Below are 25,502 nucleotides of genomic sequence, written 5' to 3'. Positions count from 1 at the left end.
AGTATCCTCGAAGCAGGCACAATAGATACTGGGGTATCTGAAGAGGCAGAGTGTGAACTGTTCCTGTACCACCGTCCTTGCTGCCAGTGACCCAAAACTCATTCAGACAAGGACCAAACTGATCGACTCTGTCATCCCCAAAGAGGGCAGAACCGTTTACCTCGGAAGCATCTGCAAACTGGCACAGAAACTTTTGAACCAACCAATCACCACCCTATCTGACCTCTGAATCACCTTGAAAGCTGGTGGCGGCGTTCTGGTATATCAGAGGCTGCTGGATGATCCTCGTAGGCGGAGCAGTGCTGAACGTCGGTGTGATCATCACCGTCTGCTGCTGCAGCTGGGCCGGGGGCTGGGGCTGGGGGCGGGGCTGAAGAACAGGAGTTGCCCGCGGGGGGGTGGGCACCGTGGTGGGGGGAACTTTGACCTGCAGGGCTGGAGCCTGGGGGGAGGCGGCCGAGGGAGAGAAGGCAGGTAAAGGGACCTGGCTGAAGGACCGCTGCTGCATCGACGGGTCCCCTGCTCCGCCCCCGCCATTGCTGCTGCCGCCGCCGCCGCTGCCACCACCGCTGCCTCCGCCCCCGCCGCCGCTGGGGAAGGAGCTACACAACTGCTCTGAGAATAAGTCAGGGAACTCTCCGACTTGATTGCTGACAAACTGCAGCATCTCTGTGAATAAACAAAAAGGAGTAATTCTATTGCCATCCAAAATATCTATTAACTTTCAAATTTGCTTAAGAAACGGAGGCATGCAAATCAAAAGGCATTCCTGCGACCATAGCAGAAATGGGTCAGGAAACCCTCGCCAACCTCGCAGGAGGTGAACCACCTGGGCTCAGACTGCCAACCAAGGCACAATGGGAGAGGACTTCATTTCTTTGATGTTCTCTCTCCCCACCCTACCTCCAGGCCCTTTCTACCAAATTTCCTGATAGTATCAGGCCCAACAGGAGCCACCTCTGTGTTAAGTGAGTATTGCTTTTGGAGGTTACTGCTGGTCTCATTTTACAATTGGGGATCCTGGGGGGGAAAGTGGGGAGTCGCTGTCCTAAGACTTTTGAGCTCAGCAGCCTCAGGTGTGAGGCCACCTCCAGTTTCAGCGCTGCTGCCCAGGACGATGCAGGAGTCAGGAGGGTCTGGCTGCAAAGTTGTGCGAGACCCTAATCCGCTCTCACCCCAGGCAGCCTTCTCTCTTCACCCACACAGGTAGGCCCTGGGCCTTCTCTCCAAAGAGGACACTGGCCTGGGCACTGTTGGTACCCTCAGGAACATTCAGGGATGATGAAGTTAATGGCCTCCAAGTCATGGAACTTTAGGGGTGGAGTGGATGGAAAGATCATAATTGAAGTCCAGAACAGGGTAATAACTTGGCCAAGGTCCTACAGCTCATCACGACACAGTGAAGATTAGAACCAGTTCTCTGCCTCCCAGCTTCATGCTCTTTCATTGCACCACAGCCAGAAGCCTAGGGCAGAGCAACCCTGGCCTAGACTCCATGTTCTAGAGGGCCCACTCTGGCCCTCCTCAGGCTGAGCCCCTTCTCTCTGAGCAACAAGTCTGTGGGACCAAGGGGATGTGTCCACCCGGAGACCAAGGCCCCCTTCCAGATTATGTTCCAAGTACCTGGGGCCCCCTAAGTTCCCAGCCCAAAGGGCTTCAAGCCTGCCTCGATGGCCTCTTCCCCTAGTTCATCCTCCCCGAATTTTACCAAAACACAAATTAATCCACAACTAAAACTCATCTCTCATGACTCCTGCTCCCCAAAGGGCTGGTCCCCATTAGAAGTCTGGGTTTGTCGCAGCTATTTTCAGATCTATGGCTCTTCACATTGCTTCCATTCCCTCCCCTTTCCTCTTCAATACATTCCCAAGAAGCTACTGTTTGTTCCTGAACTGTATACCCTCCTCTCTAAACATTCAAGGCCACACAATACTCTGACTTAGCTACCAAAATACCCCAAACCCAAACCAAACCAAAAAACAAAACAAAACACCACCTCTTTTCATTCCCCCAAACCTCCACCAGCAAGTCCCCCCCACCCTCCCAGGGGTGTGTGTCTGGGCTATGAAGAGTCTTAAGTTAGGCAAGCAGAAAGCTACTGGGGGTTTCTAGGGTAACCATATAGGGCGACTGAAGCTGAGCAGTTCAGTACTTCCAGCGTTCTATCAGCTCAACCTGCTGGCAGAACAGTATCTTGTACGATTAAAGATTACACTGACTGTGGAGTGGTATTATTTACCAATACCTCAACACTCTGTGTCCCCTCGACACTCAGCCTGCTGTGTGTGGGAAGGAGAAATGGGCACATTGCCACGGATACTGTAACTTGTACCAGCCAATTCCAATTCCTTGTACATGATTAAACTAAGAAATGTCCTTAAACACAGCACAAAATTTAAACAAAACACACTTTACTGCTGACACAGTTCAAGAACAATACAAGATTTAGAAAAGTTTTAAGGAAATGCTTAAGAGAAACCTAATAATCTGTTGAACTTTCCAGAATTCCCATAAAATTCTTACTCTGGGGAATCAACACGGAGGCCTGCTTTGTGAGCTGAAAGAACATCACTCCCTGATTGACTGTTTTAATCCATGGAAAGCTAAGGAGGGCACAGGGCACTAGAGGCCAGAGGCCTGGTAGGCAGGCACAGGCTTTGGTACTAGCTGGGTTTCAAGACGCCGCCTACCCAGCTATGTGAATGTGGGCAAGTCACCTCTCTACACCCTAGTTTCCTCACCGCAAAAGGCTGCCTTAAGAATACTTGGCTTCTGGGGCGCCTGGGTGGCACAGCGGTTAAGCGTCTGCCTTCGGCTCAGGGCGTGATCCCGGCGTTATGGGATTGAGCCCCACATCAGGCTCTTCCGCTATGAGCCTGCTTCTTCCTCTCCCACTCCCCCTACTTGTGTTCCCTCCTCTCGCTGGCTGTCTCTATCTCTGTCGAATAAATAAATAAAATCTTAAAAAAAAAAAATACTTGGCTTCTTTGTTGTGAGGATTGATAAAATAATTTGTGCGAAGTGCTTGGCGAGAGGCAGACCCTTATGAAGGTCCCTGTTGGTGTAATTCCAGAGAGCCTAGGGCCTGGGCACTTGGCTCCACTTATCTCATCTGGTTGAGTGTTCTCCAAAACCTTCCATGGAGAAAGACACGGGCTGGCACGGTGAAGTAACCTGCAGAGGTCACAAAGCTTGTTCACAAAGCAGGTTAAGAGTGTAGGCAGATGGATGCGACGGCTTAAATTAAAAAAAATAAATCCTTTTCAACCCACACACGACAAGCTCCAGTGGTGTTATTTGCAGCCAGGCAGATAGGCACTAGGCTGAGTGGCACAGAGGGACCCCTTAAGACCAAGCATCTGAAGGAAGAAGTAATGGGAAGAGGCTCTTTGAGCCCCTGCTCCAGCAGGGCACACGGGGCCTTCCCGGGACCCCATCTGGTCTGCAGTGACAGAGAAGGGGAGGCCCTGCCAGCCGGAACGAGGCCTGGAGAACCAAGGCGCCAAAAGCCCACCCTGGGTGCAGTTTTGCTCTAAAGCTCCACGCTGCACCCCATGGGAGCATCCTAATGTCTCGTGTTCCCTGCTCCAATCACTGGAGTGCTGCAATTACACCGGCTTTCATTTCCGCTGAGAGCCATGAAACCCAGAAAACAGAGGCCTGGAAGAAGGCACAGGTTTTATGGGGCTTTGAAAATGAAGTTCCAAATCCTGCACAATAAGCTGTGGTCCCTAGAGTGGAGGGCCAGACTTGGGCCTCCTGGGAGCTAGGTAGGCCACCCCTAGGCCTGCAAACCGTAGTTTACCTGCAGGGGTGCTCCTGGCAGTTACCTTTCCCGAACAAGCCACAGTCCCACTTTTTAGCTGCTTCTTAAGAGTCAGGGGTAAGTTTGCTTAATAAAGTAAGCTGGGCCCCAAGAAACTACACATGGGTTCTGGTCTCCTTAAAAGCTCAAGCTCGTAACCAAAATCAGAGGCTGTGGCTGTCACCTGTGCATTGCAACCAGTCCAGAGTCTCATCCAAAGAGACCCCAAGTTCCTGTGCGCTTCATGGAGCTTGTAGCCTGGAGGTAACATCAAGTACTTTGCTTGGCCCAGCGAGCAGCACCTACCTGAGAGTAAGGTGACCCGAAATCTAGGGTAGATTAATTTTGGTCAGGAATACATAGTCTAAAGCCCCAAATGAGGTAACACAGTCTCCAAACCGCATAGTCACCAGCCAACAATCCTTTAGTGGGCATGTGCTACCTAGCCCAGGTAGGTGCTAAGAGAACGATTTTACAAAGGTCATTTATTCTTCTTATATTTTGTATTTGTTACCACCTTGTGTTAGATAGTGTTTTAAAATAACTTGCCTTTTTAAAATCATAAAAGTCACACTCACTATAGAAAAAATTTAGTAGAAAGTTAAATGAAAAAAAAAATCCAGCAATTCCACCTCCCTGAGACATCTACTGTCAATGTTTTGATGTGTCCTTCCTAAGAGCAAGGCTTGCTTGTACACACAAGCACGCACGTGTGTGTGAGAACAATTTTACAAAAGTGGAATCACACTGAAGGTGATTTTGTACCCTGCTCCCTTTATTTATTTATTTTTTTTTTTAAAGATTTTATTTATTTATTCAACAGAGATAGAGACAGCCAGCGAGAGAGGGAAGACAAGCAGAGGGAGTGGGAGAGGAAGAAGCAGGCTCACAGCGAGGAGCCTGATGTGGGGCTCGATCCCATAACGCGGGGATCACGCCCTGAGCCGAAGGCAGACGCTTAACCGCTCTGCCACCCAGGCGCCCCCCTGCTCCCTTTATTTAGTAAAACATGAAAAGCATTCTGTGCCAACCATTATGGATGTAACAGCATCCTTTGTGAGAGCCCCGCAGTACTGTATCATAGCACACTGCACTGACACACTAGAATTTAACCACTTACTGATGACAAACGGCTGTTCTCAATTTTTTAGCATTAACAACTTTTTTTTTTTAAGATTTATTTATTTAGGAGAGAGAGTGAGCACAAGTGGGAGGGCCAGAAGGAGAGGGACACAGAGTCTCAAGCAGCGCAGAGCCCGGCGTGGGGCTCAATCTCACAACCCTGAGATCATGACCTGAGCCAAAAGCAAGAGTTGGACGCTTAACCGACTGCGCAACCCAGGTGCCCCAGCGTTAACAACTCTTACAAAAATCTTTTCCCACCAATCTGATGTTTGGGATAAACTTCTAGAAACTGATGGCTGGGTCAAAGGACAAGTATGTGCTTTGGGGAGGCTGTAACAGTCTATGCCTCTGCCAGCATTTCCCTACATCTGTTTCTGTCATTCAGACAGTGGGGAAAGAATAACATCAAACTGTTTCAGCTTGCTTGAATGAGCGCTAAATGAGGCTGGATGTCTCCCTGCCAATTTTATTGGCCATTTTTATTTCTTCCTTTGTAAATTGCCTGCTCTCGACCTTTGTGCATTTTTCTATTGGGCTATTTGTCTCTTTTTACTGATTTGAAAAAAATCTCATATACTATGGGTATTTCCTTCTTATATATGTGCAAATATCTGCCACACTGTTATTTATTTTTATTTAAGTATGGAGGACATACAATCCACTTTATTTTTCTTTTAATTTGTTGAGAAAAAAGAGGGGCACCTGGGTGGCTCAGTCGGTTAAGTGTCTGCCTTCAGGCTCAGGTCATGATCTCAGGGTCCTGGGATTGAGCCCCCCTCCCCCCCAAATCAGACTCCCTGCTCAGTGGGGAGTCTGTTCCTCCCTCTCCTTCTGTTCCTCCCCCTTTCCGTGCCCCCCCCCCGCGCCTATGTACTTGCTCTCTTATCGCTCTCAAATAAATAAATAAAATATTCTAAAAAACAAATTGGCTGAGAAAAAAGAAAGGCATGGTGATTAAGTTATAATGCCCTAGCCCTACAACTTGGGGTAAGTTTTACTTCTCTGGGCCACAGTTTTCTCATCTATAAATTGGGGCTGGAATTACACCTACCTCGCAGGGATGCTGCGAGAGAGTTTTGCATGGACTCTAAAGCGCAGTGCCTGGCTTTACTACTCAGTAGTGGCTAGTGCGTGTTATGCGTGTTATTTGTGGTAGGTCTTTTTGACAGTTTTGCTTGGACTCTTGTTTTGAAAATTTGAATTTGTTCCAATGCATTTGGCTATATTAGGGAACAATTTGGGCATATCATGAATTTTGTGTTTACTTATGCATGAGAGAAGCACTAGGAAATGCAAAAACGTACCCAGCTGAAACGAGCCACACGGGGTACACAAAACGAGCACAGCTGCACACCTCAAACAGCCATCAGCTTCGCCAGGTCACTGCACGTGTTGTGAACCATAACCATCCACAGCTGGGTCAGAACTTTCCATCGGACTGCAGACTGCCCTCCGTCCATCCCCTCACAGAAACTCAGAAGCTGTAACTTCTAACGCCCACTTCCACTAGCAAACCTCAGGTCTTTCTTAAGGTAAGGGGCCCTATTTGTTGTGGTATTTCTGTATTTCCTACCCATTGAATATCTGTAAAACTGAGCTGGTTAGGTTCTTAGCTTTTAGTCTTTTTATTATCTCTTTTTTTGGTCACCTCTGAAGATTTTGAGTGTTGTGACCCAAATCCCATTTCCCCCACAAGCCCTATAGTTTGCATGACATGATTGTGCTCAGTGTGGTGATTTTTAGGAATGGGTACATTGCACGACAGCAGAACTGGCTATACACAGATGCTAATACTGTGTAATGAAATGACATGGTTTTTGTGTTACACTGAAAAAGTCCCTCATCCCCACGATTATAAGGATATTCATTTAAACTTTCTTCATTTAGTGCTGTTCATTTAATCTTGCACGTTAGATCTGCCCAAACAACGTAAGAACACAGAATAAGCGTGGTATGTGATGTTTGTAGGCTGCTGGCAATCAGATGAAACACAACAGTGAGCAAGAGGGAGGTAAACATGAAAGTTAATTCCCAACAAGTATGCTTCTTAAGAAATAGGTATCCTGCATTCAAGCTGATGATCCTATTTTCCCTCCTAGGATGTTTTTTTCTAATAATTAAAAAAAAATATAGACTAGTATCAAACCTGAGGGTCAGTAGTGAGACCACCATTTTGCTATCTGTAATCACCCCTGCTTTCTCAGGACCTGAAACATTAGTCACCCCGAAGAGCAGTTCAGAAGCTGGGCTGTCAACTATACCCTTCGATGCAGAAACCCTGAAATGCAAGAATATAAGGAACATAGGGACAATTTAACAGGCAGATGGGTGCCTGAAGTCACTCCAAACACCAGGGGGCACCTTTGCTAAGAAGCTCATGGGACAGCATCATGTACTTCAAGGGAACTCTGGGTCACCTTCTTTGGGGACAGGGAGGCTGGAGGAGGGCTGAATGACACAGGATGGCAAACTAGTGACTCAGGCATCTTGTATTTTAGGCAAGGGATGAGTAAACTCTTTACTGGCAAAGAAACCACAAAGGAAAATTGGGCAGGGAGGTGGGGGTTCTCAAACACTTCTGTTACATATCACAAATGCATCACTGCATATATCAAATACTACATAATGAAATAAAACAGTTGAAAATTAAGAGAAAAAGCAAGCACAAAGGAAAGCGAAAGTCATTCTCAAATGGTATTCTGGTCTGCTCTGCTTGGCTCTCTCTCCCTACCTGCCCGGCTGGGTGTTCGGGGCAGTCCCAGAGAGTCCCAGCTGGGCTGGCCAGTCCTGACTTCTCTAACACAGCAGGGCAGAGCAGCTCTGTTTCACCCAGGAGAATGATCTTCAGCACCACCTTCAATTGCTCTTTCTGTTTCGTTCCTCGGCCAGAAGTTTACTTCTGGCAGGTCTCTTTTCATGCTATCAGAGTTCTCCTTGCTCAACTGCCACACTCTGCCTTGATTTCAAGCGCAACCTCCTACCCAGTGACAATTGTCTTCTTTGAGTATCTTGTTGGTCCAACAGTCTTTCAAATCAAATCAAATCCCTTAAACACAAGCTTCAAAGCTTCCTACCGATTGCTCCCTCCTACTCCAAAGGATTTCACTTCCCACTCACCTTAGCTCATCACCCACCTGGGGAAAATACCCACATCCTTTTTTGCACATGCCTTTGGCGGGGTTAGGGAGGGGAGCCTTCTCTGTGACTGCCATGCCTCACCTTTTCTGCTCTTTACCACCCTCTTCCTGTCTGAATTTCACAATTCCATTTCAAAACTTAAAATTACTCTCGACCAGGACTCTTCCCTACCACAGATCCAGCCATCTTTGAGCTCTTGAACCCAACTGTGATTTATTTGTTAAGAAAAATCATCTGAGGGGAGCCTGGGTGGCTCAGTCGGTCAAGCACCCGACTCTCGATTTCAGCTCAGGTCTCGGGGTGGTGAAATCGAGCCCCGGCTGTGCACTGGGCACGGAGCCTCCTTATGATTCTCTGTCGCCCCCCCACAACCGCCCTTGTGCACACTCTAAAAAAACAAAAAAACAAACAAACAAAAAAAAACAAAACAGAAAATCATCTGAAACTTGAAAATAAGTGCTTCCCCCCCGCCCTGCAAAAAGGTAGTCATGTCTACCGTGACTACATAAAGGTCATCTGATGCTCTGTGGAAACATAAACTTGTTTGACTTTCTATTTACCACACATTAGGCCCACATTCTGTAAAGTCGGATGTTCACCTACAGAAAATTGAAAAGCTGCAAATGATTTAGAAAAAGATAAACTCGAAGGCTTTATTTTTATTGCCCTGTAGGACATTAACCAGTTTTGCATCTAAATTTGCAATCTTATTCCTGCATCCTTTTTTTAAACTACGTAAATATCAGTTTCCTACACTCTCCTTCAATCCACCTTTGTCATCTTGATGGTTTTCTCATTAATGTTAATAAATCTCTGATATGTGCTGATAATATATTAGTGTAAGAGTAGGTTTTTAACATTTAAAAATTTTTATTTTGCCACATTACATGTAAGTTATATTTTTAAGTGCTTTTTAAATATTTATGCTTCACAAGTGCATGGACAAAATCTTCCCCTCCCCTATACCTCTCCAAGCACTAACCACTCTAGCAGTTTAAAAACTGGCATCAATTCACTGAAATCCTCCCCAAAGCAACTTTGATGCAATCTGTAAAAATGGTAATTATGCTTTCTGCACCAAAACTGGAAGGGACATATCACCTCACAATGGGACAAGATATTTTTGAAATCCAGGTTATCCTGGAAAATCTGGACAAATCTGCAATTTCTGTAAAGCTTCTACTTTTGGTGAAGTGGGTATGTAAATGCAAAAGGATTTAAATGTGTTGAGCACCCACTGTGTGCTGGCCTACAGAGATGATAAAAAAGAAAAAAAAACTTGACCTCAATGAGTTAGTGAAAGTGACATAATCACAGCAGCAAGGAGGACACAAGGAAGGTGCAGGTGGAACAGCTTCCTGAGGGAGCTAGACTGAAGGCTGATGGGCACCCAAAGTGAATTCTAGGCCCAGGGAATCTCATAAGCCAAGGCTTGGAGGCACAGAGCTAGCACGGTGGGCTGCTGAAAGGAATGGGCAACTGGTAGGGCACCAGGCTGGGCAGGTAGTCAGGGTCAAATCATGTCAGGTTCTATAGCTCATGCTGATGAATTTGGTCTTTCTCCTTTTTCTTTTTCTTTTTTTTTTTAAGATTTTATTTATTTATTTGACAGAGAAAGAGACAGCCAGTGAGAGAGGGAACATAAGCAGGGGGAGTGGGAGAGGAAGAAGCAGGCTCCCAGTGGAGGAACCTGATGCGGGGCTTGATCCCATAATGCCGGGATCACGCCCTGAGCCGAAGGCAGATGCTTAACGACTGAGCCATCCAGGTGCCCTGGTCTTTCTCCTTATTAAAGAAGGAAACGCCATAGCAAATCGTCCAACAATGCTCTAGGAAGGGGAGCTTCTCCGGCTCAGTGGTTGCTCATGCTGGTTTGTACAGGGGGGCTGCTGGCCTCCCCAGAAACCCATGACATCATGAATGCATTAAGTATCATTCTGAGCACAAACTTAAGACCGAATTCTGACTTGAGAGGATATCAGAATAGCTGAAACAAAAACTTGGGATAACTTCATCAACTGATGAAGAGAATCTGAAAACTGATTCAGGAAAAAAGTGCTGGTTATACATAAGGTTCTAGAAAATGGTCCATACTGGGAAACAGGCCACCTCCAAAGGGCTATGTGAAGGAAGTGTGGCAAAGAATCATAATAAGGGAGAAAAGCAGGATGTCAAAAAGCTAAACCAAGAACTAACTAGAAGGCCAAACAGAAAGGGGATTCCCAAGTATAAATTCAAAGAGAACTGGCTATTAGATTAGCAATGCCGGGCCGTGAATCTAGCAATGCAATTGCTGTGCTGCCTTTGGAAAAGAAATCTCCCGGAGACTCAGTTTCTTGTAGATATGGGAATGATCCAAACTCTGATATATGTATATATATCACATACACATACACGTACATGTACATATATACACATACACATAAAAGTTTTATAAATATTCATGTTCATATATATATGAATACATCCAGAACATTAAAAAAGTATTGGATTCTTTCATAGGGTTTTTTTTTTTTTAAACATAACAAATATGAAAAGGCATCATCTCCAGGTTAGATTCCAGTTAACCCTTGAATAAAAGCCAGTGGTCACACTATTGATTTTTTTTTTTTTAAGATTTATTTATTTAAAGAAGAAGAGAGAACACAAGCGGGAGGGGCAGAGGGAGAGAAAAACTTAAGCCAACTCCATGCTGAGCACAGAGCCCAATGTGGGGCTCGATCTCATGACCCTAAGATCATGACCTGAGCTTAAACTAAGGGTCGGACACTTAACTGACTGTGCCACCTAGGCACCCCACACTATTGATGTTTAAAAGGATAAACAACTCAGTGATGAAGCTAATAAAATTATTTTCTAATTAGAGATCACATTAATATTTTATTTAAAAGTATGGAGGTGGTTATGACTAAAATTCATATTGATTCTAGGTGGACAACATAATAATAGCTATCACTGATACCCACTTAGTACTTTATATAAACACTAAGACCAGTATTATTCTTTTGCTTAATAAATGAGAAAAGTAAAATTGAAAGAAATTAAATTACTTGCCTGAGTCCCCCTCATAAGATGCAAAGTGGCTGAACCAAGATTTGAATTGAGATCAGATTTAGGTTTACCTGAATCTCTCTTCTATGCATACTATTCTCCCCTATAAAACAAACATTTCTTGGATTTTACATATATGCTCATCACAACTTGGGAGAGAGATGCAAGAGAGACCTGGAGTGACGATAAAGTAAGGAGAATTTAGGGGTGTGTGTGTGTGGGGGGGGTGCTTATGTAATCCATCTCATTATTTCCAATACTAAGTTCAATGTTAATGAAAGATTAATCTCAGGGTAAGCATGTATGTAACAGACTCACTGGGGGAACAGGGGAGAGAGATTTTTGCCTGGCTATTTGTATTTTGTGAGCATACCTTCCTACTCAAATGATTACATTTATTCTCCAAATGAGACTTTCCGCCTTGATAACATGCTCTTTCTAGAAGCCTCTCTTTTGAAAAATACAAATCAATAAAGACACATCCGTTAAGACATGCATTCAACAAACATTAACTGAGTCTGCTACGTGCCAGACACAAAATTAAATGCCTTCAAGAGGTACATGTTCTGATGGCAAAACCCTGTATAAACATCTGCCTCAGCGGCGCCAAGCGTTAGGTTAAAGAGGTACACGATGTGAGAAGAACCTGTAGTGTATTTTGCTTAAGAAGCTTTTGTTGTTGACTTTTATTGCTACTTATCTCATGTTTGTGTGTAAGTATATATTTATCGCAAAGTTTAAACATGATTTTTTTTCCCCTGGAAAAGAACCTCATTAGCACTGTCACCCAGTTGTTTCTGCTTTTAACACCTTGCTGGCACTTTCACACATACTGTGGTATATAATCTTCAAATCACCCTGTGAAATAGCTGTTTCAAGTACTCTTTGAAAAAAGAGTTAGTACGTGTAAAGCGCGTAGAACAGTGCTGACACAAAAGTTTCTGAAAAGTGGTGGCGTTTACACAGGAAGAAACAAGTCCACGTCCAAAGAGGGGGTGACCTGCATACGGTCGTAGGCAGGTGGCTAAGCGAGCAGCAGTCTTCCCTTCCTCCTTCCAAGCCTGTGTTCTTTTCGCAAGCACCCTGCCCCAGAAGTCGCCCCAGCAGCCACACTGCGGGGCTTCCTCTCCGGAAGTCCCTCCTTGCGGATGCCCTGCCTCATGGCCAGGGCTCAGAACGCCGCAGTCAATTAACCAGATGCGGCACCACCGGTGCAAGAGCCCCACCCTGGGCCCCCGCCAATCCTTATCGAACACCAAATCAGAGGCATCAGACTGTTGGCACCCCACTTCTGAAAGGCTGTTCCTCTTATTCCACTTACTACTTTGAAATGCCTGCTCGTAGAAAGAGGTTAAGAGACTTTGAATGACAACTAAGAAGAAAAAATCTGAGCCAATTCATAGTAGCAATAATAAAAACAGTATAGAATTGTGAACATTTACTAAGCTCTTACTATTTGTCAGCGATTGTGTTAAGCACTTTGCATAGATTTCCTCATTTAATCTCACAACGCTTTGAGGTAGACACCATTATCACCTCCACTTCACAGACAAGGAAAATGAGGCACAGAGAGGTTAAGTAACTTGTCCAACCTCACCCAATCAGCAGGTGGTGGTGCTGGAATTTGAGGTCAAGCTCTCAGCCGCCACACCGTAGGGACGCATTGTTTCCATTATTGAATGGACGTCACCAAACCCACCCCGGGCACCGGGCAGATGCTCCTTAAGTGCCTCACTCGGGGATGAGAGCCAACATCTCCCACTGAGAAAGGGAAGGACTGTCATCTCTGGTCTTCCGGAAGGCTCTTCACCTGCTCCGCCCGGCACTGTACTGCTTTCACTCTAAGAGACTGAAAGGTGAGCAAGATGTAGAGTGAGACTGCCAGGAACAGATCCTGCATGGTCCTGCTCTAGAAGACAAGGGCATCACACTTCGCAGTGCCTGGTAACCAAGTGTCAACAAAATCAGCTGCAAGCTGAACTACCCCCCTGACTCTCCTGGGGGCAGTGTCTCCATAGCGGGGGGATCTCAACCTTGCTCAGTCCTAAAACCAGCCAGGCAAAGGTGAAAGACCGTAACAACCCACCATCCCATCCTTCCACTCACTCCCTACCACCCTCAAACCTCCCTAAGACTGAGGACAAAACAAATAGCTGCAAAGCAGGTTATGAAGTCGCGCTACAAACCCCCACCCAGCACCTGCATATACTGTGTGTGCCGGTGCTGGGAGCTGGAGGATGCTGAGCACTTAGCATGGGACCCAGCCCAGAGTGAGGACTCCAAAGGGCTGGAATCCCTCCCACCTCCCCATCTCCCAGGGAAGACAGAGAAAGCCAACCAACGCCCATCCACTGTGATAAGGGCAAGAATAGCCAAGCGCCTCACAAAGAAAGGGCCACCAGGGAGCAGAGACAGGACTGATCCATGCTGGAAGGCAGCGGATGAAGAGTTTTAGGAGGCAGAGAGAAGGAAGGTTATTTCAGGCAAAGGAAACAGGCTGAACAAACCACAGCACCAGGAAATACCCTGCAAGCAGCTGAAGTGGAGAGAGCGTGGAACAGAGTGGAGATGGAGCTGCTTATAATGAAGATGTGAAAGGCCTTAATGGCACCCTAAGGCATTTGTCCCTTATTCTGGAGGTAAGAGAGGCATAGAAAATGTAGTGGACATTTGCCGCTTTTGTTGTTTGTCCAACAGCTGACCGACCCTCCCACCAGCGCCCTGATATTCCTAGTGGAGAAGCCCCACTGCATGGTCTTGGTGGGAGGTAAGGCTTCCTGTCAGTCAGCCTGGATTCATGCAGACCCCCAGCCAGGAGCATGGCTCTTGCGGAAGTGACCCAGGAAGGCAATGGGGTCCTCACTCAGGTGCCCCTGGGCTATCCTTAGCTGAGCCTCCCTTGGTTCTGGCCTATTTTCCAAGTTTGGCTCTGCAGCTTTTCTGGTCAGCCGTGCACCATTGTCCTTCCAATAAACTTTTCTGTTCAGGCTAGCCAGAGGCAGTTTCCACTGCTTGTCACCAAGACTGGGGACTGATACAGAGCACACCGAGCAGCAGAGGGAGGGACCTGATCACAACCGTATTTGAGAAAGCTAACGAACAACAGTTACCAGGATTGTAGCCTGCAAATCCCACATGCCCAAGTGCCTTTCAAAACGGCTGTTCCGTCAGCCTACAAGGGGACTCCTCTCTCCTGCCCTTCAGGCCGCCCTTAAGACCTCAGCTTACAAGGTACCTCCACAAGAAACCTCTGATCCCACCTCTCCACTCCTTAGGCGTCCCTCCTGGATGCCATCCCAGACCTGTGGGTTCTTAGACACTTCGCAGTTTGAGAACCTCAGTCTTAAACTGTCCTCTGGACACGCTGAGTCACATGTTCCCAGAACATGCCAAATTATTCCCAACTCTGGTCCAATTCTGTCAAAAATGGACACCCTGACGCTTCTCCTTTCTAAAGTTCTATTCACTCATCCTTCACATCTTGGCTCAAATGCTAAAGTCCCCGTGAAGATATTGCTAATTCCCTTCCTTAGTGCTCAAAAACCTTGGAGTTTGTCCCTCTGTTATGGCCCCTGTTGTATTTCACTTTGTCTTAAGTCTGGTTGTTCGGAGGTCAGCTTCCTGAAAGTTGGGACTGTTTCATTCATGTCCAATACCCCAAAGAGTCGAACACTGTGCTGAGAATATAGTGGATATTCATTCATGCTGAATTGGCTTGAACAAATTTTAAAAATTATATTAAAAAATTTAAAAAGAACTTCTGACCAGAGCAGGGGCTCCTAGGCAGGCTTCCTGAATCAGGACACCCCCCCCACCACCTCATTCCCATAGGGCAGGAAAGAGTATGGGAACCCACATTAGAAGGCCCAAATTCAACTCCTGACTCCACCAGCATGGAAAACCTTGGGCAATTCATTTTCTCTCTCTGCCTCAAAGTCTCATCTGCAAAATGGGAATAAAAATCAAGCATCTACCTCACAGCACTTCAGGAAGACAACTGTCTCAGAAGAACTTCTGTAAAGTACAAGGCTTCACCATAAATTTCACACTTAGCAAGAAGCATGATCTCCCCGTTGCTGTGGGATGGTGAAGGCCCAAGCTGAGCAGACACCGGTTCAACAAGGCAGCTCTACATCTGGTTCGACAGCCGGAATTTCACCACTGGTCCAAACCAGACACTGAACCCAGCAGACCAGTTCCACAGGCAGATGCGGAAGCCAGATTATAAAGGACATTTTGATACATATTCATTAGCAATTCCAAAGGGCCTAAGTAATGCAGAAAGAGCTCTGCTTTTCCAGTTTCCAACCTGGTCAATGGTTTAGGATTAGAGGTTCCCCAGGGAGCCTCACCTGGATGCCCAGGCTCTGGGATCCTGATACTCTTTAAAAAATTCCACCATGTCAACCAAGTTTAACCCTTGAATCCTGTGGTCCAAAAATGGAACATTTTACCCTGCACTGTGACTACTCCTTTGTGTTCCGCCCACCACACCTACAAAAGCCCTTTCAAAAGGAAGAAATAAACATTCCAAAACTGTATTATAAAAAAGGCCCTTTGGTCCCAAGAGTCAACTTGCAAAGTGAAGTTCCTCTTTCATTCTCAGATAAGTCAAAGGAGAATGTTAGTTCCTGTCGTCTTCCTTTTATGTGCTTTGGTTCACTTCTTGCAGCACCTGTGACGTAGATATCCCCAGTCCCCACCTTACCGCAGAAACTAAGGCTCAGAGAAGTGCTGTGGGACCGAGGGGAAGTCACCTGAAGTGCAAGCACAGAGCAGGCCCCTCTTGATAAACACATGTCCCTAAGTGTGTACCTGAGCAGAGGATCCAGGGTCTCTCTGACCTTTGCCCACCACACCAGCTCGTGTTTGCAACCTGGAAGCTCACTTACATCAGACAGAGATGGAGCACAACATACAGGAAAAGTACACGGGTTTTGGAGTTAGACATGTCTGGAGTGAGGTCACCATTCTACCACTTAGTAGTTGTGTGATCTGGGCCTCAGTTTCTCGTCTGTAGCATACCAACTGGGAGGAATGATTAAAAGCAAAAACACATTAGGAGACAATTTAGGTAAAGGGCCATACACACTGTGTGAGGGCAGGGTCCTTGCTTACCCTGCCAGTGCTGTACCCAGAACCCACACAACATGGGCCCTATATAAAGGTCTCAACTGAGGGGCGCCTGGGTGGCGCAGTCGTTAAGCGTCTGCCTTCAGCTCAGGGCCTGATCCCAGGACCCTGGGATTGAGCCCCGCATCGGGCTTCCTGCTCCCTGCTCCGCTAGGAGCCTGCTTCTTCCTCTCCACTCCCCCTGCTTGTGTTCCCTCTCTCACTGGCTGTCTCTCTGTCAAATAAATAAATAAAATCTTTAAAAATAAATAAATAAATAAAGGTCTCAACTGCAACCTGGTGAAGGATGGAAAGGTAGAGGCAACTGCTGGGACAGTCAATAACAAACAAAAGGACCGGTCATATTCTCCTAGAGAACACCAATGCCTTTTAAAGTTCAAAGGAAGGTATTATGAGAACTGAGCTATTCATAACAAAGGGTACTCCCTAAAATGTCCACCGATTTTGGTGCAAAGTAGTTTTAAGAGAATTACAGTGAAAGGAAGCAACTTCCAGAACACCATTTATAGTAATGGAAAGCCCTAAAATTTTTTTCTAAGAGGACACACTGAAATTTCAAGGCAGCAAGGGCTGCCACCATGAAGCTACATGAAAGAGAGCCCAGACAGAGAAGAGAGTCCCAGCAAAACAATGTAAAACAAGAAATAAATTTTCAAGTCCCCCAAAGCAGAGAGCTGCAAATAAGGAACTGCTCATTAGGAGCATTTTAAAAGCAGGCTCCATGCTGGGCACGGAGCCCAGCGTGGGGCCCAAACCCACAACCCTGAGATCGAGACCTGAGCCGAGACCAAGAGTCGGACGCTCAACAGATTGAGCCACCCAGGCACCCCAAGAAGCAATCTTAAAATTAGTAAAGACAGCAGGCAAACCAGATGAAGGATCACTCCAAGAAACCAAAAATGGCAGAGGTCACAAGCACGAGGGTCCTGGGCCAGCAAAGGGAACCTTGGAGGTAGAGGAGGGAATCGTTCAGAAAGCTGGTCACTGCCCACCGACTGTCCAGTGGTCTTGAACACAGAAAAGTCAAGTGACGCACTGCAAGGCCAGGACAGAGGGGTCTGCAACCTGCTATTGCCAGGGGAGGAGGGAGTGGCATGAGCTCTGAAATGGCACACCTGGGGCAAAGACAGGCGGAATAAAAGGATCAGAGTTCTGGACTCTGCCGGGACACTGAGGGAAAACAGGTGGTGTAAGGTGGTGTAAATTGGTATTTACACCTAGCAGTTTCCTAGGATTTCTCAAAACCGCAGGACGGGGCCAGAACAGAATGTTAGTTCCTGCCCCTTCCTTTTATATGTTTTATATCATTGGATTCTGTGGAATCTATAATGTAGGTATTCCCACCCCCCACTTGGACCCAGCAATCCCACTTCTGATCATTTATCCCACACTTACACCTGCTCATGTGTGAAATTATGAATTTACAAAGCTAGTTACTGTAGCATCGTTTTGGGGTTTTTGATCTTTTTTCTTTTTTCTTTTTTTTTAAAGTAGGCTCCACACCCGGCATGGGGCCCAACTCAGAGTTTGAACTCAAAACCCTGAGATCAAGACCTGTGAGATCATGGGGCACCTGGGTGGCACAGCGGTTAAGCGTCTGCCTTCGGCTCAGGGCGTGATCCCGGCGTTATGGGATCGAGCCCCACATCAGGCTCTTCCGCTATGAGCCTGCTTCTTCCTCTCCCATTCCCCCTGCTTGTGTTCCCTCTCTCGCTGGCTGTCTCTATCTCTGTCAAATAAATAAATAAAATCTTTAAAAAAAAAAAAAAAAAAGACCTGTGAGATCAGGGGCGCCTGGGTGGCACAGCGGTTGGGCGTCTGCCTTCGGCTCAGGGCGTGATCCCGGCGTTGTGGGATCAAGCCCCACATCAGTCCTCCGCTGTGAGCCTGCTTCTTCCTCTCCCACTCCCCCTGCTTGTGTTCCCTCTCTTGCTGGCTGTCTCTATCTCTGTCAAATAAATGGACAGAATATTTAAAAAAAAAAAAAAAAAGACCTGTGAGATCAAGAGCTGGATGCTTAACCAACAGAGCCACCCAGGTATCCATCAAAAAGGGACCGGATGAATGCGTCACAGTGCATTCATGCAATGGAAAACCATGCAGCAATGAAGACTGGAAAGATCTCTAATACACATAGTTAAGTGAAAAAAACAAAGGCAAGGTGCAAAAGAACAAAGCTTGTCACATGTTACCTACTTGTGCAGAAATAAAAAGCGGAGCAAATATTAAAATCCACACTTATCTGCTTCTATTTGCAGTAAGGAAGTTTTGAAGAAGGTAAAAGAAACTACAAAATGAATTACTTGTGTGGAGGTGGTGGGCGCTAAGCAGATGGGGACAGGGCTGGGAGCACGACTTTTCACAGTCCCCTCTCACATTTTTTTATTTCACCATATGAACACACTGCCTTTTTGAAGAAATAAAAATATTTTCCATGTAGTAAGTCCCAAACAGCAAAGTAATCACGGTAATGGATAGCACTGGGGAATTTCCAAACTGGAAGGACCACGGCTGGTAGTGTGAAGGAGCTGTGACCCACCTCTTGATGTGGGAAACACGCCCCCGTGAACTAACTCCAAAGTGACTTGCTCCTACGTGTTCAGAACAATAGTATTTATGTTGATGAAAAGCTGCAAATGATGCAAACGTTCCACGGGACGTGGATATGCAAGTGCCTGCCTGTTCAGGTGGATTACACCAGATTATATGGCTATCCTACCTCAACTGTTTCAACACCCAGCAACCTGTATGTGAACAATTTGTGCACACATTAATAAAGTTCAGACAGAATCCAGAGGATAAAGACAATTTGATAGTCAGAAAGCCCTTTCTGAATCAAGTTGTTTAAGAACTTTTTAAATTATGAACTGGAGGAGAGAAAAGATCCAGTGGATACAGACACACAAAAAAAATTTTTTTTTTAAATGCAAATACATGAGCTGAGTAGGAGAACAACAGAAAAGACTATTCAATAACATTAAGCCAAAGGCCTGGGTGTGAATGCAGAACAGTGTTTGCCAAGGGCACAGCCAAACAGACCTGGGGAGGAGGAGAAACCCAAGGAGACTGGTTCAGAGGTCTGAGCAATCCCAGAAAACTTTATATCCCAGGAAATGGAACTAGATGAGATCAGGAGCTAAAATCAGGTAGAAAATAAACAGTGAACAACACTAGCTCTTTTAACCCAAACATCAGCGACAGTGATATATATTCAAGTGTCAAAACAAAGTTTATGCCTTGAAAAAGATCTACACATGGGTAAAAAGTAGACCGGTGCTTCACCTCACTGAGCAGTTTCCCCAACCATGACTCACTGGAGAACCGTGTGGTCGGTTTCCACCCCTCTCCCGCAACTCAGCCTCCCGGTGGTGTGCTGGCCACACCCTCCCAACACGCAACGCTGGCTCATCAGGTTGGCCACTCCCAACTCCCCTCAGATGTGGACACCTGGCTGGGGGCCCACACAACATCCTGAGCTTCAAGGGCTATCCTTCGTCAGGCACACCTTTACAGAGCACCTCTTCAGTGCTACGTAGTGTTGCGGTCTCTGCCAAAGATGGCACTGACTGCAGGGAGGAGGACAGCAGAGGACAAGGCAGTGCTACCCAAAGGCTCAGGAACTGGAAGTTCCTCAGCAGGCTGGGGCTCAGGGTGGGCTACCAGCAGGAACACTGCATGAATGCAGGTGTCTGACACAGGGAGCCCTCCCAAAGCCCCCCAAGTAGCTACAGTGACTGACAGTTCGCTCTCATCAGCGTGTATCACCATGGAATTCAGCACACCAACGATAAAGATCCTACAAGTGTCCAGAAGTGAAAACAGGTGGCACAAAAAGATCAGGAATCACATGGTATCCGATTTCTCAACTACCAGAAGCTAGAAGACAATCAGGCAATTGCTTTCAAACTTCTGATATAAAATTATGTCCAACCTAAAATTCTAAACTCACCCATCAAACTGGCGTGAGGTTAGAATAAAGATATTTTGAGACGGACAAGCCCCCCCCCCAATTTACCTCTAATGTACTCTTTCTCAGGAAGCTACTGGAGGATGTGCTCCGTCGAAACTAGGGAGTAAAAAAACCCAAAAACTAGGGAACAGGGGCTTCAATATCACCCGCCAGGGTAATGGCTAAAGTAATCTCATGGTAAGTGTGGGGTGGTAGAGCTAGACAAACCTCAAAGGGGGCAAAAGAGGGAGGGCTTCAGAAGAGACAGGAGGAGGGGGATAAAAGCAACTAACATCCTATTGAGACTTTCCGTCACAAGAATTAGGGCTGAATTCACTGCGAGAACATGGAAAGTAAGCAACTGAATAATTGGGGCTATTACAAGCCCGAGGAAAAATACAAACAGCAACAACAAACGTAGACGATCTACCCAGGAGAAATGAAAACCTCCGCCCAAGCAAAAGCTTATACACAAACGTTCCTAGCTGCTTCATTTAGAACAGCCGAAAAGTGGAAACAACCTAGATGTCCATCAATTGATTAATGGATAAATAAAACATGATGTCTCCACACAAGGCAACACTACGCTGCAACACAGAGGAAGCTCGACATTATGGTAAGTGAAGGAAGCCACATATTGTATGATTCCATTTAGGTGAAGTGTTCAGAATTGGGCAAACCCACAAAGACAGAATGTAAATGAGCTGAAAAGTTTCTTCAGCCTTCTACAAAGAAAACAGCTGCTTCTACTTGCCATCACTCACTCACTCCTGACTTCTTTCTGGCTTATCTAGACTTGGACCCCTTCATCTGACTGCTCTGTCAAATGTCGACCTCCTAATTGCCAAATCCTGTGACTCTTTTCATGGCCCTGTCATCCTTGCTGTCCTCTGTACCACCATCCCCATCATCCACTAACCACTCCTTGAAATACTCTCCTTCCCTTAGTTTTTATTACACTTTCCTCACCTGATCTGACCTCCCAGTTCTATCCTCTCTCACCTCTAGCCTCAACTCCGTGACTACTTCTCAATCTCCACCCCCAGTTTTGACCTTCTCCTGAGTACTGGCCTCTGATTTCCTAGTGGATGACCCCCACCCCCAGCCACTAGCACCTCAATTTCTGCCCAGTTAAGACAAAGGCATCTCCCCAAACCAGCTCTTCCTGCCGGTTTCTGAACTTGTCCAATGCCCCCACAAAGCTGTGATGGGATCTTAGAATTCTACCTCTGCTCTGCCTTCAGGGTGAGGCCTTCGCTAAGGCCCCATCCTATTATGTCCACCATCTTGCACGATGGCCATTTCCTATTCCAACACCATCAACCCCTTAGTATTATCTCATACCCAGTTGCCTGCAGTTCCCTCCTAACTGTTCTCCCTGACTCTAATCTTCCTTGCCCATCACCACACTTAAATTTTCTTAAAATCTGTGATTAATGTGTCATCACCCTACTTAAAAATCCTCAGCAGTTCCCTCTCCACATTCCACAAAACATGTGCATCAGGTATGAAGACTTTCCAGTTTGGCTCCAACTCACCTTTCAGACCTTATCTTCTACTGTTTGCCTACACACACCATAGAGTCCAAGAACTCACTAGTAATCCTTTATCTCTAAGGCAGCTTGATCCTCCTCCGCCATGAGTTTGTCATGCTGATTCTGCCACCCACACTTCTGGGTCTCATGAGGAAGACACCTCTGTCACTGTGCCTTTCCAGATCCCAGTGGAAAAATATCTCACCTTTCTGCCTTTCCAGAAGACCTGGTTTATCACAATACATGAGGCACTTTCTCATAACACAGCTATCTGCCATGAAAGTGCTCCAGATAGTCTATCATCAGGATATTCTATCATCAGGGGCCTGGTGGCCTGGGACATCAGAGCATCCTGCAGTGGAACAAGGCCCTGGAGATCAACGAACAAAACAGTTTTCTTTGTTGGCTCTACAGTATGTTTCTTTAAAAAAAAAAAAAAAAAAAAAAAAAACCACTTTAAGTCAACATTTAAAAATGTGGATATTTCACATAAAAAATCCTGACTTGGGAATCCCTTGAAAAAGAGATGACAGATCTCTCTTCGAAGAGGCCTCCCTTACCTACCCAGTCTAGTCTGCCCTGGTCATTCTCTACACATGGGTCCATTTTATTTTCTTCATGTGTCCTGACAGAAGTGTTCATTTCAGTTATTTGTTCAGCTTGTGTTTCCTCTCTCAAGAATTTAAGTTTCCTGAGAGAGAAGAGAACGTGTATGTCCTGTTCAAAGCTATCCTTGGCACTCTGTCCATCCTAGGGGTCAAAGTCTGAGGGGTCTGAGAAGCCACCTAAGAGATGTGCTGAATAAATGAATGGATATGGCCTCCTTGGACTCACATCCTCGAAGGGCTCTCATGGATTGTAGCAAGAATGATGTTGCCCAGTGAAGCATTCTTGCCCACCTGGACTTCCTGGAGGCAGGCATGAGAGTTCCAGGTTGCAAGTACACCCCCCATCACACACACAAGGTAAATATATGTATTCATACTCATAGTCTCTTCTTCCTTACCTGACTGGCTCCTAGAAGCAACTGATCTAACCCAACCCCAGGGGCTGTGTCTATTACAACTTAGAATCCTGCCCAGCCCAAGGTCACTGGATTCATTCAGGCATTCCATAAATATTTAGTTCTAAGTGCAAGAAATATAGCATGAAGGAAACAGAAGGACCTGGCCCTCATGGAGCTGACATTCTGGAGGGGGAATGGATGTGTAAGAATACAGGGATATTTGTAACTGCATACCACTGGGCTTCAGCCTACCCAATCCTTCTCGGGCTCCAAGACCCCAGTCAAAGGCTACCTCCTTGTAATGGTCTTCCTGGTATGACAGTCTTTACCAAGCTCCTTCAGTGTTGACTTTCACTTACTGCTCTGAGCAACTGTAAGCTATTCTATACTCAGCATTACAGTTTTATTGTTATTCTTCTTAAGTTCCATGAAGCCATAAAATTCTCTTTCCTACCTTTCATGTTCCCTACAGCTCATAAACCAGAGCTGGCACTTGAATATTTGTTGATCAATTGAAGACAGGGAGTCATTTTTTCCCAAATCTGGTATGGGGACCTGTGAAGCCACTGAGCCACTATGGTAGCTTCCGCAATGTACATTTTACTCAGAAATCTACAGGGGAAAGGCTAATACTTAAGCACTAGGAAATTTAACACCTTACAAATTAAGATAAATAGGAATCAGTTATGGAATGAGAAGGCAAAATGCACATGAATTTCTTCAGGTGAGCTTGCTGGTAGGCGGCCTTAGACATACTTCTTACTGGCCAGGTAACCTTGGGTAAGTTAATGAACCACATGGAACCTCTGTTTCAGGATCTAGGAAAGGAGATGAGAGTAGTGTAACAGACCTTATCTACCCGATGAAACTGTTGTTAAGGGCTGAGAAAACTAATGTGTGTGAGTGCTTAACACAGTGTCTGCCACATAAATGCTCAAAACATGTTAGCCACCCTTGTTAAGTTCGAAGAACCTCTCTTCTCCATTTGTTAACACACCTCTGTATTTACGAGCACTTAGTGGAAAAACCTGTGGTTAGACTTGGGGCTTCAATTAAGGGTCTTAGCTCACTGCCAGGATGACCAAAAACAGAAGGCAAGGACAAGCCAAGGGGTTAAACCCCACAGAAGCAAAATGAGAAACAGATCCTTTTCAATTAGCTGCCGCCACTTCTCTTCCCCTAGAAGAGAATCTTCTGTTGCCTCAGTGTCTTCATCTGTACAATGGGGATGGAGCCACCGTTTCTGCCTGCAAGACCCTAGTGAAATCCTGGACATGATAGCACTTTATAAACTCAAGAGTACAATGCACTTGAGTTAGTGCTTAAGAGCATGGGTTCTGGGCAATCTAAGGTGAGTGACCTTAGACAAGCAAACATCTGGCCTCAGTCTCCCATGGGACTGTAGTGAGGAGTAAGTGAAACAATATAAAGAATTTGGGAACCAGAACATCAGAAAAGCCCAACGACTGAGAGTTACTATTATGGTTATTAACCTGTTCATTGGACCCCTCACCGCCAAAGGTCAGGCGAAAGCCTGATATAGTGACATAAACACTAGCCCAGGAAACGGGCTCTGTAACCAGCTGATTGACCTTGGGCAAGCAGCTGACCCTCTCCAAACTTTGGGTTCCCATGATCACAAACTGAGAGCACTCCAAGAGAGAATCCCTGGGCTCCTACCAGCTCTTCCACTCCGCTGTTAAGGTCGCCGGAACAATGGCTACCCGCTCCCCAGCCTGTCCCCGAAGGGCCACAACTCAAAATTCTCGCTGCTCAATTCCCTTTGCAGCGCAACAGCAGGAGCGCCCGGGTCTCCATCCCGGAGAGAAGCGTCCACACTCCGCCGCCACCGCTCGCTTCATCAGCAACTTGATTCTGCAGCCGTTCCCTGCCCAAAGTTTCCCTGAGTGCCAGGAGACCCGGCCGCGGGTCAACCCCGGGAAGACCAGAGATGAGAGCTTAGAGCCTGGGGACCCGGTTTCGGTGATCCCAAAGCCGCCTCCGCAGCCGGGCCGGGAGTGACAGGTGCGATGCGGAGTTGCGAATGACGGAAAAGCGGGACCCCGGGCGGCGCTTACAGGCGCGCGAGGGAGGCGGCGGCCGCGCGCTCTGCTCAGGCCGCTCCCGCAGGACACTTGCGACGCCCCCGGCTCCGCGCTCCGGCCCCAGGACCCCCGCTCTGCTTCCAAACACGCGGCGCCGCAGAACCAAGAGCCGGGCGGGGGCCCAAACCCGCAGCGCTCGAAAGGGATGGGTTCCGCCAGGCCGACCGCGCGTGCTGATTCTTCCCGCGCTAGCCAGGGCTGCGGGGGGTGGGCGCACGCGCACCCGCGCGCTGTCGTAACCCCTTCCTCCCCGCGCGCCCCCGCACTCCCACCAACCCACCCACCACTCACCGTCGATGTCCCCCAGGGTCAGCTCGTCGCCCAGCTCTGTGAGCGTCTCCATGGTCTCCAGACCGCCCAGCTCGCCGCTCTCGTCCATCGCCCGGCTCGGCGCGGAGGCCCCCTTACCGTCCCGCTCAGGGAGACGCGGGGGCGGTGCCGCCGCCACGGCCCATGACACCCGACAGCCTCCTCCCGGCACCGCCTTACCGGCCGGTGCCAGCCGCCGCCATGTTTGCGCCGCGCGGGAGGGGCGGGGCGGGATTCCCCCGCCCCAACCCGCGCCCTCTGCGGCCCCGCCCCCAGGCCGCGCGCCCCCTTGTTTGTTGTCAATGGGACCAGGCTCTTCGTGGCCAATCGGCGCGCGAAGCGGCGC

The 25,502-nt window shown here is 47.0% G+C and overlaps 1 protein-coding gene across 1 annotated transcript in view; it reads right to left on the bottom strand.

Moving 5' to 3' along the window:
* The window catches only part of SREBF2 (sterol regulatory element binding transcription factor 2), a 65,655-nt gene extending 40,274 nt beyond the window's left edge, over nucleotides 1–25,381 (bottom strand). Inside the window, exons 1-2 of the mRNA XM_034643689.1 lie at nucleotides 25,139–25,381; nucleotides 235–669 (exon numbers count right to left, since the gene is read on the bottom strand). Coding sequence (XP_034499580.1) covers nucleotides 235–669; nucleotides 25,139–25,226 — 523 coding nt within the window. The 5' untranslated portion in view covers nucleotides 25,227–25,381. The remainder of the gene's footprint in view (nucleotides 1–234; nucleotides 670–25,138) is intronic.
* Between the last annotated feature and the right edge of the window lie 121 nt (nucleotides 25,382–25,502).

The sequence above is a fragment of the Ailuropoda melanoleuca genome, chromosome 15 (genome assembly GCF_002007445.2).
Source record: "Ailuropoda melanoleuca isolate Jingjing chromosome 15, ASM200744v2, whole genome shotgun sequence".
Classification (NCBI taxonomy): domain Eukaryota; kingdom Metazoa; phylum Chordata; class Mammalia; order Carnivora; family Ursidae; genus Ailuropoda; species Ailuropoda melanoleuca.
This window is presented reverse-complemented; position numbering and strand designations above follow the sequence as displayed.